This window comes from Hyaena hyaena, unplaced genomic scaffold, assembly GCF_003009895.1.
Source record: "Hyaena hyaena isolate Hyena2069 unplaced genomic scaffold, ASM300989v1 scaffold_124, whole genome shotgun sequence".
NCBI classification, from domain to species: Eukaryota; Metazoa; Chordata; class Mammalia; order Carnivora; family Hyaenidae; genus Hyaena; species Hyaena hyaena.
The window spans coordinates 788,257-802,318 of NW_024080755.1; the positions used below are offsets into that span (position 1 = coordinate 788,257).

General features: G+C 43.1%; 1 protein-coding gene across 3 annotated transcripts in view; it reads right to left on the bottom strand.

Annotated features, from left to right (window-relative positions):
• SHTN1 (shootin 1) overlaps window positions 1-14,062 on the bottom strand; it is a 100,097-nt gene that overhangs the window by 31,401 nt on the left and 54,634 nt on the right. For all 3 annotated transcript variants that reach the window (XM_039237316.1, XM_039237318.1, XM_039237317.1), the window contains exons 10-12: window positions 13,581-13,734; window positions 11,315-11,414; window positions 6,031-6,113 (exon numbers count right to left, since the gene is read on the bottom strand). In XM_039237316.1, coding sequence (XP_039093247.1) covers window positions 6,031-6,113; window positions 11,315-11,414; window positions 13,581-13,734 — 337 coding nt within the window. The remainder of the gene's footprint in view (window positions 1-6,030; window positions 6,114-11,314; window positions 11,415-13,580; window positions 13,735-14,062) is intronic.

Consider the following 14,062-nt stretch of genomic DNA (forward strand, 5'->3'; position numbering starts at 1 on the left):
CACCCAGAAATGAGTGCAATTAAGTTAATTAAATTTGATTTAAAAAATTTCAGCTGTCTATTGTCTAACCTTTGCACGATTTTGCTACAAAAACAATGAAGCTACTGAAATATGCATCAATTAGATGAACGTAGCTGAGGTGGGCTTAATGCTATTGATCAGAATAATGAAATCTCTTTCTTGCACAACAGCTTGACCAAAGAAAGCACTGAATCACGTTTGGAACACTTATCAGCATTAATGCCATTCTAGATCTTGTGTTTATATCTGTCTCATTCACTGCAACTGATATATTTAAGTTTAAATACCTCATAAAGACCTTCTACTTGGGCTCCCTGGAGCACTCCACAATGTGGGGCATACAGTAGGCATTCAGCAGGTATCTACAAGCTGAATGACTTGTTCAAGTCTTGGCTTTACATGGCTATTAATATTTTTGCTATTTGAGCAGAAATAACCAAAACCTGAAGGACAGCTTGTAACTAGAGGCCATCAACGATGTCTCCAAGCCAATGGACAGGAGTGCTGGGCGTGGCACTAATGAGGCCTATGTTGTGGCTTCTTTTTCTGCCACATGGACTTCACGAACACAACGTAGCTTTCCTCGTACGTCGTGCCTAGGGGAGCAACTAGAAGAATCCAGAAGGTTCCACCATCCTGACCTTTGCAACCCTTCGGTGATGGGATTACTGCTCTACTCATCATACAACCTAGGTCTTCTGACACTGTCCTGACTTCAAATAGGATCCTGTCATCTTCATAGGCCATTGAAATGCTGGGACAGAAAAGTTCTCATATCCAGACAGCATTTTTCACATGCAGATGGCAAGAAAGCATCTTCTGTCAGTCAACGTGGGAAACCTGGCAACAAAGTTAACAAATGAAGGAAGGCAAAGCTGTGGGCTGACCAACTGTATGTCCTTAAGCAGCATTTTCTTGGGCAGCTTCTGCTGATGGCTCCCCAACATCAACCAGGGGACAGATAAGAAAATTACTATGGATAGAGATTCATTCATTCATTCATTCATTCACTGACTCACCCACTCACTCGATATCTAAATACCTACTACGCACTACGCGGTGCTTTGGCTGACCCTATTCAAAGTCAGGGGAGATACAAACCCAGATCTGCCATTCAAGCACCTGCCATTCGGAATTTATTCCTCAGAATTTTTTTTTTAATTCTAAAAAAAACATCTGATTTTCAGAAAGCCTGCCATTTTGAGTGAGACTTAAGAAGAGCTGCGTAGCAACAGGGACATTGCCGACAAACAGATTAGCACTCTGTAAGGAATGACTGAAACCCAATTAAATGCACCATACAAAAACTAATTAAGGCAGACAGATGGAGAATTATGGTCAACACCATTCAAATCTGCCACAGCATCTAACATAACAGGAATTTAAAGCAGTTTCTTATTTTTGCTTGCTGGAATCATAGTGATAATTCAGAGAAGTGCCACTATCTGTATTGTGTCCAGATTATAAACCGGGCTTTAATTTCTTGGTCGTTTTCGAGTGTAAAGGCTTAATTGGCCTTAAGAAAGAGAAATTGCTCTTATCAGATTCCCTACGCGGGCACAATACGAGGGCAACGCCAGGTTAGCTGCACAAGCTTTCTCTCTCACCGGCCCTGTTTTTGAACTAGCAAAAAGCAATCTATACGAACTTCTCAACTATTAAGCAGTTCTAATAAATCTGCAGGAATCACCTACAGAGAGCTCATGGCCTGTTTTGTAATGCTTTCTGCGATCACGCAGTTGGTAATTGTCTCACAAAAGCATGTAATCAGAAGGACAATAGAAATATGCAGGATACTGGAGATTAAAGAAAAGAGACCAATGAAGACAACAGGTCTAATGTCACCGAACTGCCACAGGAAAATCAAATCAAATGTTCTTTGAGTTAGTGCTTCAAGGTCAGTCTTGGATCAGAAAGCTACATGTAATTAATGGAGGCTTAAATTTTAAGACCCACTTGAAAATTAAGTTCGTTCCTCAAAGAAAAGACCCACAGACCAAAACCATCACCCTGTTGCTCAATAAAACCTTTTGTTATTACTTACAAGAAAGGAAAATAAATTTTTTAAATTCCACAGGATTAGTTTTCTCTTTCACTAACATTTTTTTAAGTTTTTAATTTTTTTTAAATGCTTTATTTCTGAGAGAGAGACAGCATGAGCAGGGGAGGGTCAGAGAGAGAGGGAGACACAGAATCCAAAATGGGCTCCAGGCTCTGAGCTGTCAGCACAGAGCTCGACACGGGGCTCGAACCCACAAACCGTGAGATCATGACCTGAGCCAAAGTCGGACACTTAACCGACTGAGCCATCCAGGCACCCCCGCTAACATGTTTTTAAAAGGCATTTAAAAAGAATCTTATGGCACCATGATGTACAAAATTTCTAAAGAACACATCGTGGTTGAATGAGTTTGCATGTGATGTAAGGTCATAAGTTAAGGATATTCCCTTAACTACAGTCCCCGAATGAGGACTTCTACCCCTCAAAGGGTAGCTGGAACCTTGTCCTTTATTTCCTTTTTTCAGTTAACATTTTGAGTATTTTCTATATGCTCGGTACTACTTGAAACACTATGCATGTTAGGAGACTTCGTTCATTCTCACAAGGACCCTATGAAATAGGAACTATGATTTTCCCCATTCAGCAGGTTAGCAAACTGAGGTAAGAAAATACCAACATATTAATGACCTAAATATGCAGATAAAGCAGCCAGCACACCTGTCAAATCTCAGACTTTGTTCAATGAATGCATTCTTATCAAAATTAGGGTTATTCACTTCAAAGTCTGTTAAATATTTCTTTTATTTGACCTAAAAACTACTTCTAGAATATTCCACAGAACTTCCCCTACAATCAAGCTTTTTAAGAGCCATTGGTAATAAAAGTTTCTTCAAACATCAACTTGGAGAAGCATACCAAGTGGCTAGTGAAAGCCACCAGAAGATGCTAACAATAGATAATACTGTTAGTAAGACTGGTTCCTGCTTATAGATGCAAACTCCGAAGTGTTACAGACGACCCCAGGGTCTGACGCTCTGCACTTATGCATCATGCATTTAATCACTGTTGATTTATTCATTCTACAACTAGCTTTTAGTGTGAACTATTAACAACAACACTATAAATAACCACCTTGCCAGACAGAGTGGCTCCAACCATGTGTGGCTATGGTCCATATCACTTAAGTGTAAAACAATTTTTTAATGTTTATTCTTGAGACAGAGAGGTGGGGGGGAGGGGAGAGAGAGAGAGAGAGAGAGAATGAGTGGGGGAGGGGCAGAGAGCAAGGGAGACACTGAATCTGAAACAGGCTCCAGGCTCTGAGCTGTGAGCACAGAGCTGGATGCGGGGCTCAAACTCACAACCCGTGAGATCATGACCTGAGCCGAAGTCGAATGCTTAATCAACTGAGCCACCCAGGCGCCCCTGGGTAGCTTCAGTTTAACATCTCATGAACAGCTTCTGGGTCAGTCCAGGTGCAGGTAACGATACTTACCCAGGTAATGATCCAATAGCTCAAGAATGAGGGAGAGGCTACTGACCCATTTCATGAATTATAAATGAGACATCACTTTCTTATGGAAACTATATAGTTTCTAACACTGGGGGTTAATAAGCTCGGAGCACTTTTTTATTTTTAACTTGAAGGGTGCTGTGGAGGTTGACAAGCTAATAATGCGGTTCACTTAGAAGGGGAAATCACCGTATGCTGACTGCCCTACCAACCCTCTAAGACTTACCAACTATCCCAAAACAAGACTGAAACACAGCCTTCATTTGTAATAGCGCTGTGAGATCCCGGCTAGGGGAGACAGGGCCAGGTCTAAACTTGGATTCATTGAAGCTGCACATAAGCTGTGGGGGACCTGCAGACAGGGGTACGCCCTCAAGGAGCTTGCAGTCTCTTCAGGAGGACAGATGTGGAAATACCCCAGACACCGCAGCAGAGGCTGGGGAATGGGACGTTATAAAATCTGAAGCAGGGGCGCCTGGGTGGCTTAGTCGGTTGAGCGTCCGACTTTCGCTTAGGTCATGATCTCGCGGTTCGTGGGTTCGAGCCCCGCGGCGGGCTCTGTACTGACTGCCGGCTCCGAGCCTGGAGCCTGTTTCAGTCTGTGACTCCCTCTCTCTCTGACCCTCCCCTGCTCACACTGTCTCTCTCTCTCTCTCCTAGAAATAAATAAAACATTTAAAAAAATTCTTTAAAAAAAATAAAATCTGAAGCAAAAAGCTACAGCGACACAGAGCAATGAGCTAACACTCACAAATAAGGGGGAGCACCTAGGTGGCTCAGCTGGCTAAGCATTCGACTTTGGTGCAGGTCATGATCTCACAGTTTGCGGGTCTGAGCCCCGCATCAGGCTCCGTGCTGACAGCTCAGGGCCTGGAGCCTGCTTCAGATTCTGTCTCCCTCTCTCTCTCTGTCCCTCCCCGGCTCATGCTCTGTCTCTCTCAAAAATAAATAAACATTAAAAAAAAAAGGGGGGGGAGAGTGGAGAAGAGCCTAGAAGGTTCACGGGAGATGTGGAACTGGAACACGTTGCCCGAGAAAGTTGTGAGTAGATGAAAGGCAGCAGGGCAACGCTGCAATGAGGAAAGACAGAGCAGGTGCATGCGGGGCCTCGAGGTAATGGTCTAGTCATAAGGTGGAACAGACGTAGAGAAATGAGGCTGAGGTAATAGCAGAGAACCATCAATAAGCAGCTTACAGGGTCTGGACTCTATCCTAATGCAGTGAGAAGCGTAGCAATGTCACGGGACGTAGGAGAATGTCACCCTCCCAGGGGCAGGAAAGTAGCTGGACTGGATCAGTGAGGCTGGGGGGCACGATAAGGGGGCCAAGATGTCTGTACCAGACTGGGCTTGAACCAGGCAAATGCACTAGCTTTGCACCTAACAGCTGTTGAGCAAACGTGCTGAGGTGAACATGGGTCCTACGGGTCCCCGTCGCCCTCCGTGTGGCAGCACGCCTCTGCCCGCGGCTCCGTGAGCCGAAGACCTACTCCTGGCCGCCTGGTGCCGCTGCTCCATGGGCGAGCCCTTCCTCCTCCACTCCCGCCTCTTCACATGACCTTCAACTTCTCTTCTCCAGCGAGTCAGTGCCTGTGAATCGCACCTCCCAGAGTCGTTCCTGGATTTCCCATTTCTTTCTATCTCCACTGCAACCCTCCTCCCCGCATGGGAGCCACAGGCCTCTGAATGACGGACAGCCCCTCCCCACCCCTCGGTCCCCTGCGGTCTGCTCTCTGTCCTTTTGCTGCCAATAGTGGGAGGTCTTTAAAAAGACCAATCTCACCATGGCACACCCCTACTTCCAACTCTACCGCCCTTAGGATACATTTCGAAATCTTGACCACAGCCTCCAGAATCTGGCTCCGAGCTCCTCTCTTGCATCCCATGTTCCAGAAATACCAACCTTCTTTCAGTTTCCTAATATGCCAAGCTCTCTACCCCCACCTCTTTCGACCTTGAATCTGTTGCCCCTTTATGTGAAGTTTTATTCTAAATTCCCTCACCCTGACTTCCTAGATCCAAACTGCTCGGCGTAAGCATCACTTCCTGAACCCAGAAGTCCACCTCCATCCTCTCTTGGGAACCTGCGCTCATCCTCCAAGTAATCATCCTTGTTTACTTCCTGTCTCCCCCACTCAGCGTAACTGCTACATCTTCCGTCGCCAGTACACAGCACGGCACCTGTGGGCGGCAGGTGCCTGAGCAAGTCTGGGCTCACTTGCTATCAACTCTGAAAACCCTCACCTGGAATCACTCCCTCTCTTTCCTTAACACATCATCCTATAAAGACCCGTCCCAGCAGAGTGCACTTCACAGGTGACGTGATCTAGACAATGAGCCGCACGAAGGCAGGGACGTTATCTTGTTCCTTCTTATCAGCTGTTAAGTTCACATTTCTTCCCAGTCCTTCACGGTCAAGGAACTCTAACAGGATGTGTGCTGTTGAACATCTGGGCTAAAACCATTGAAAGTAAACCAAAGAAGGTGAGAATTACTTGTTTCTGGTTGCGCTGCCTTTTCTTTCTTAGCACCACTGCCGCTGGGATGGGATCGCTTCCGGATCATGGACATGAGGGATCTTTGGAAGAAAGAACAAGAGTGACAGGAGATTACTGGATGCTTGGTGAGCCAAGAAATAAGATGTACCAATTCAAAATACTCAGTAAAAATCCAACTCGTCTCTAGGTACATGAGTGCTAGAATTTAGGAGTCTATTTTCCACTTTTAACAAGTTATTAAACTTTTCATCACTTTAGGGAAGAGAAAGAGATCTCATCCCTTTCTGCATGAAACCATACTAATTAAGCAAAGCAAATTAATTACTCAAAGAAGGGAGCCACTATAATTACCAATGTGACGCGAAGCAAAACAAATACAGAAAAAACACATCAACATCCATATTCCAAATTCAGAAACAGCCATCTACGTAATATGTCTGAGGGAGAGGGAAGGCTGAAAGAATTTGGAGATGTTTTCAGTAAATATCTATTTGTGATAGATGGGCATCAACATCTCTGAATCTGAGTGACGCAGACCAGATATTGAAGGGATAAGATACATTTAGACCAGTCTCTCTGGCCTATGTTTTTAAAATCTGTACAAAACCCAAGTCATGATAAATTTAACATTAAAATTTTAAGATCTCCATATAGTAAAAGACACCATAAAGAATAAAAAATGTAACTACAGATCGATGAGAAAGAGCGGGCAATCCTACAGAAAAAAAATGGACAGAAGCCTCAAAACTCCATAAATGAAGATGTCCTAATTTCCCAGACGCATTCAGAAAAAGTGCTGGACTTCACTGGTTACTAGGGAAACACAAATGAAACCCACGTTGATTTGGTTACACGGTCATCAAATGGGCAAGAAATGCTAAGTCTGGTAATATCAAGCGTTGGCACGGCTTGGGAATAACGGGAATTCTCACACTGAAGGCAGAGTAGGAACTGATCATACCACTTTGGAAAACTAGCATCACCCTGTGGAACTGAAGACACACATATGCGAGAAGCCAGTGATTCCCCTGCCATGGATCTTACAGAAATGCAAGCCCTTGTGCCCCAGGATTCACGTACAAGAAGGTTCACGTAGAATTTCCATAATGCCCTGGAACTGGCCGTATCTCAAATGTCTAGAAGCATCATAATGGATAAGCACACAGAGACATTCATAAAATGGATTATGTTTCCATGAATATGCATGAGGTTCAGCTCCACAAAATAACACCGATGAGTCTTGCAAAATAATGTAGAATAAAAAGAACGAGACCCAAATGCAGACAGTAAAATTCCAAATATATAGTTAGAAAAAAATATGTATATTTATAGGACTTTAGGGATATATACGTAGGCAATTTTTTTTTCTTTCACAAAAGAATAAAAGGATAAGACTCTAGGCTACCAGTATTTTTCTATTTCTTGATTTGGATGGTAAACACGTGGGTGTTCACTTTATATCACTTTTAAACTGTACATAAGTTGGTGTACGTTTCTACATACATTATCACTCCCCCTCAAAATAGTTTATCAAAAAAACCAAATGGACCGAGAATTCCTGAGTTCCTTCAACTACATTATAAATGTCCTCAGTCCCAAGGAGGCCACTCTGCAAAGGCGTAATGTCGCCTCTAGGAAACGGGGCACCTGGATACGCGGCAATGCCTGGCTGAGGACAGAACAACTCAGTGTTCCCTACTCACCATGATTTTCAGATTTTTTAATTTCTTACTTCTGCCTATAGGATCTACTACTAATCCTCGAACTGCCTTTTCTTCAAACTCCCAAACACGCTGACCAGTCTCTCATGAAGCCCGGCAAAAAAAAAAAAAAAAAAAGCACCACATTCCACTCTACCCCGTGAGGTTTCTAGAATGTACCAACTGGAAAACAATCAGTCAGTGGACTTTTGACTTCATTTGGTTTGTCTTTTGGGGGTTCACCGTGGCCCAAAATGGAATTAAATTATTTTCACAAGAAGTTAGAAATCCTTATTTACACAGAACTCTTTTTTGGGGGGGGGTGCTACCCTTTTTTTTAATTTTTTTTAATTTTTTTTTTACAAATAGTTTATTGTTTTTATTTTTTATTTTTTTTTTTTTTTTTTACAAATAGTTTATTGTACACAGAACTTTAAAAGAAGCATATCTTATTCCAAAAGTTGGGAAGAAACAAAATAATGCAAATGTTATCTGCTCACTTGTGCCATTCTGTGACTGAAGGCAAGGAATATTCAAGGTCTGGAGGTTAACATTCCGGGGGAGAGTGGGGCCTGGAGAGGGTTGTCCCCAGTCGGGGCTTCCTCTTACTCTCTCACAATACTCTGTAATGAACTCATTTCTGGTTCTGAAATTTTCAGTGTTGAATTATTGTCCATAGAGATTACAAAGCAGGAAGTTATTTGCACTGTTCGAAATATCTGTGTATATTTACATAAATGAAGTAAAGCACTTAAGTGGAGGAGAGAAAGTGTTAACTTGAACTATTCTGAATTGAAGTACAGTTAGAGAATCATGGTGCCCAGAGGAACATCATCCATAACATTAAAAAAGAGCCCTCTGTCAAGATGGGGCTTAGGTCACAGACAAAGTGGGTCCCCCAGGCCCGGTGAGAACACCAGGACAAGACACCTGGGACCAATCATCCAAACCTCCGGCTGAAACTGCCCCATTTCACAGCCAGTTCAACTGAATGGATAAAAGCTTCAAGCAAGAGCTCCCAAACACGGAACGGTTCCACGGAAGACACTGACCTTGAAATTCTTTAATAAGTGTTTCTCATCCCCACTGTGATAGTTAATTTTATGAGTCAGCCTGACTGGGTCATGAGGTACTCAGATATGGGGTCAAACAGTATACTGGGTGTTTCTGTGAGGGTTTCTGAATAAGATTAACGTTTAGACTGGAAGCCTGAGTAAAGCACACTGTAATCCGTAATGTGGGTGGGCCTCTTACAATCAGTTGAAGGCCTGAATAGAACCAAAGTGTGATCACGGCCCAAGTGAGACAGAATTCCTCCTGCCTACCTGCCTTGAAATGAGGACATCCGCCTTTCCCCGCTTCCAGACTCAGATTGAAACACCACCTCTTCCTTGGTCGGAACCCTACTTGACCTTGAGACTGAAACCACAGCCTAGGCTCTCCTTAGGCTCTATCTTTCCAACCCACCCCAGGACTTGTCATAGTCCATAATCATGTGAACCGAATCCTTAGAAGAAATCTTTTATGTGAATGCATATGATGTATACACATATATGCACATAGGTCTATACACACACCCCTAATGGTTCTGTTTCTCTGGCGAACGTTAACTAATAAGCCAATACACCCAACCCTTCCCTGTGAGTCGTGCCTGCCCAGGACCTCTCCTGAGTTCACTATGACCAGTAAAACATGACCAAGGTATGCCTTCTTTCTCGCTTTCCTCTCTCCCACCTGTCCCCTGGGTCAAAGGAGCACTCCCTAGACTTTTTTTTTTTTTTTTTTTTCTGTTTTCATTTATATCCATGATCTATGTTATGTCAGGGTAAAACAAATGGTGCAGGAACAAAGTTAGAAAACCTTGATTAGTGGATTCAAAGTCCAGTGAAACTCAATACATATGCAAATACATTTCTTTGACAAGAAAGTACTCCTTACAAAAAAAAAGAAAGAAAATTCTCTTTCTACTGAGAAATTACATCTTACACTACTTAAATTCATCTTATAATAAAAATCATTTATGTTATTCAGTGAAAATTTTCTTTAAAGGGCCTCATAAAAAAGAGCTCACGCTTTGGACGTATAGTCTGAGTCCTACATTCATTTCTCAGTATAGCTGAAAAGCGCTCTTTGGGAAAATATTCTATTTAGGTTACACTTTACTTTTAATTCCGGCTTCCAGGTTTGTTAGACTAAAAATTAAAGGCCAACAGCAAGACTATAATCGCTTTCTTCACAGTTCTCCCTCCTCAGACAGAAGTGACCTTTCTTATCAGCTCAAAATTCTACACCTTAGAGAAAGATCAAAGTGCTGAATTTCCTATTTTAAATGTCAAATTCAGAATATCTCCAACCGATTTAGCTACTCGGGACAAAAAAGAATTTAAAATACCTGAAATTCTTTCAATTGGCTCTTGGACCAATCACGTGTAAAAATTATTTTGCCCTGACTACCTCAATGGCTTAAAGTAGATTATTTATGTCATCCCCTGCTCAGTAAGGAAAACTAATGAGAATCTTTTTAAAAGGCAAAGTCCCATTTTCATAGTCGTGTGGGAGGAACACGTTACACATTCTATTCAGACGGAACAGCAAAGGTGCAAAGAGCGTGAATAAATGGCCTCTCTGGGTGAAAGGATTAAACAAAACACATGAGTAAATGAAAGGTGAAAAAGCTAGCAAAATTTTAAATTCCCTTTGTTCCAGAATAAATTATACAGACGCAGCTGACACCATGACATGAGGAGGTAAGCTGTCACCGGGGCAAACAGGTTGTCCCACGTACTGCTGGACATCAGGATGAAGCACCAATGACAAAGGAGGGGATATTTGACTCTAGGATCTATTGTGCTTAATACAGGCACCCAGGACCATCGAGTCACCTCCAGCTTCAGAAAAAGTGAATTCTTGTCCTGCACAGATGATTCTCTATCACAAGGACGTAAACCAATTTCTTCTTCTTATGGAACGTTCTTCCCTCGGCATTACGGTTTAAATGGGAGGTTAGGGATAAAACATAATTAGCACTTTTAGCTTAATTACTAGTCTGTAACAATTACTACTGATAAGTTTTTGTCTCATTTAGTACTTTTGTTTTTAAAGTAAATGAACAAACCAGAGCTTTTCAAATTCAGAGCAGGACGCGGAAAGGGAAAAAAACATTCTGGAAAAGCTCAAAATTCCTTGGTCTTCCACATAACGGAAATCCCAGGGGTCACGGACTGAAATTTTACAAGGGAAGCATCGGATTTTTTCAACAAACGTCTGGCTCTTGGGTTTGTAACACCCATGGCAGGAGAACAGGCTGGGCCCCGGGAACGTCTCTGCCAGGTGCTTTTTAGGGCCCTTTCTGTATAGATCACAAGACCGGAGGATACACTGGCCTTTACAAGACCTGATGAGATACCAGCTGGTAAGTTTCAGAGTTTTTACGTTTTTACCACCCATTCCTCCAATGGCACAACTTAAGACAGCGCTGTGCTTGTTTTTTGTTTTTAAAGGAGGGATGCCCCGCACGTCCACTGCAGCTTCCCTGACAAGGAAGGCCATGGATGCCCAGCGGGCTTCCCGCAGGTGCTTACCGGATGGGGTTGGGAGGAGGAGGGGGAAGCGGCGGTGGAGGAGGAGGCGGTGGAGGCACCGAGTTCTCTGACTGGTTCACCCGCTTCTGGAGCTCGTCAACTGCACAGAGAGCAAGCATTCAGGAAAGAGCTGAAACAGGCAACTGAACGTAACACCTTTTACCCATGTAGAGGAAAACACATAACATCTCTCAAAATCAAGGTCTTTGTATTAAGGCAAAGTTAGACATCTCAGTATGGGGGGCGCCTAGGTGGCTCAGTCGGTTAAGAGTCCAACCTTGGCTCAGGCCATGATCTCACTGTCTGTGGGTTCGAGCCCCAGCTTCGGGCTCTGGGCTGACAGTTCAGAGCCTGGAGCCTGCTTCGGATTCTGTGTCTGCCCCTCCCCCGCTTATGCTCTGTCTCTCTCTGTCTTGAAAATAAATAAAACATTAAAAAAGAAAAAAGAAACCTCACTATGAAACTGCAGAGTATCTTAACCTTTTTATCCTTCAGGCTGCCTGCCACCGCTAATGCGAGCAAGGTCTTACATAGGTTACAAGAAAACATTACTGCCTTGTTGCTATACATCCAACAATGGAAAAGAAAAAAAAAATTCAGGACAATGCTGTACGGGTGGGAAGTAAGGGCTGAGTAGGCTGAAGAAATATTTGTTAACGATGGAATACTGCTCAAACACTAAGAAACTGTTAATACTTGACTTTTAAAATGTATAGACCAGGAATTAATTTTAAAGATGACATTCAGTGATGAATTTGAATAGCATACTTTCCTCCTCCACTTAATTTCCTTCAAAAAATTGCAAACTCTCAGGGCATGCCTGGGTGGCTCAGTCGGTTAAGCGGCCGACTTCGGCTCAGGTCATGATCTCACGGTTTGTGGGTTCGAGCCCCGTGTCGGCTTTGTGCTGGCAGCTCAGAGCCTGGAGCATGTTTTAGATTCTGTGTCTCCCTCTCTCTCTGACCCTCCCCTGCTCATGTTCTCTCTCTTTCGAGCTCAGAAATAAATCAAACATAAAAAAAAATTTTTTTAAATAAAAAATCACTGCAAACCCTTGAGTTCTTGATTTTAACCAGACTCAGACTCTCAAATGTCTGTAACTTCTGAAACGGGTTGCTCTTTGCGAAGGAGCATCCTGGAAATAGAATTTATCTGTTCAATTCATTCACGTCATTAATGAAGCAGGTATTTAAGCACCAACAATGTGAAAGGGTCCATGCTTGGTGCTGTTCAAGATAGTTTCTGAGTTCAAGGAGCTCAAGTTCAATGTATGTTGCAGATGCTAATAACTCCAACATGGGCTCCACTGGGCTCTGGGTACAGAACATGGTTTGTACTCAGGAATGGCTCTGTCTGTCCCCAGCCAGTCCTGTCTCCATGAATGACTGCACCCCCAAATGATCTGCTTTTTTGTTTGTTTCTACATATAAAATCAAGATGGCTTTGGCCACAGGCTGCCTGGATATTCACTTAAAAAGAATGAAATACTTCTTAATTTTAGGTCAATTAAAAAAATAAATTGAAGTTCACTTTCATTGTGGGTTAGAAAGCACAGACTCCTTTTTAAAGGTGGAAAGAAAAGCCTACATGGTTCTTCCATACAGATTTCAAAATTCTAGTATAAAATGAACCAAAAAGCTGAAGTGAATATCGAAGCTGTTATAAATGGGAACGACCTGCCTCCTTAAATCACCCACCTTCCAACAGAACTTAGTACTTATCCCGGTGTAATAATCCAATTCACACATTCCCGTCAAGCCTTCGAGAACCGAATGAATAAATCCTTTGATTTAAATATCCCCTGGTGGTTTAAAAGTTTTTCCACTTTAATATACATATTGTTGCCCATTTTATTGTTAGCTGTGATACTGAAAGTATTAGATCGTGGGTATATTTAGACACCAGACATGAGAGTTGTATGAACCTTCAAAGTTTAGTTCCTCTTAGAAAGGTGCCCTGAAATGGACAACATGCCTCCACGAACACACCTCTCTGAAGCCCTGAGGAATTCTGCAATGTTGGTCTTGTCATATGAGCTGTATCTTTGTGTCTTAATTCTGTACGTGAAGCTCACAAACGCTGAGTGCGGCAAGAAGCCTGAGTGCTTGCAGATCACTGGAGGGCAGTGGCCATTCGACTCAACTGCAGTTATTTGCGGACGCCAGCATTTGGCAAGCGCCCAGACCAGCTACTGGCCAGGTTTGGGGCTGGGCAAGGGGAAGTCACCGACTACAAAGACACAGGAGCGCCCACTTGACGCTTTTACCGGAATGCTTTAAGTCTCTGGCTTTCTCCTCAGAATTCTGGTATTTCATTTCCAATTCCTTTTTATCCTCTTCCAGAAGCCCCAGCTGCTGTTTAAGGTTGCGTATCTCTCTGTGGAGAGCTCCGTTTTCTAGCTGCTCTTCTAAGTCTTTCACCTGTAATTTATAAACAGAACTTCATAGTCTTTCCTTTGTCAAGGAAAAATCAAGGGGGGAAACATCATTGTTTCCCTTTACTTCCCATTTCATGGCAAAGAGATTCCAATCCATCTTAAAAACCACATAAATCCGGGGCGCCTGGGTGGCTTAGTCGGTTAAGCGTCCGACTTTCGCTTAGGTCATGATCTCGCGGTTCGTGGGTTCGAGCCCCGTGTTGGGCTCAGTGCTGACTGGCAGCTCAGAGCCTGGAGCCTATTTCAGTCTGTAACTCCCTCTCTCTCTGACCCTCCCCTGCTCACGCTGTCTCTCTCTCTCTCTCTCTTAG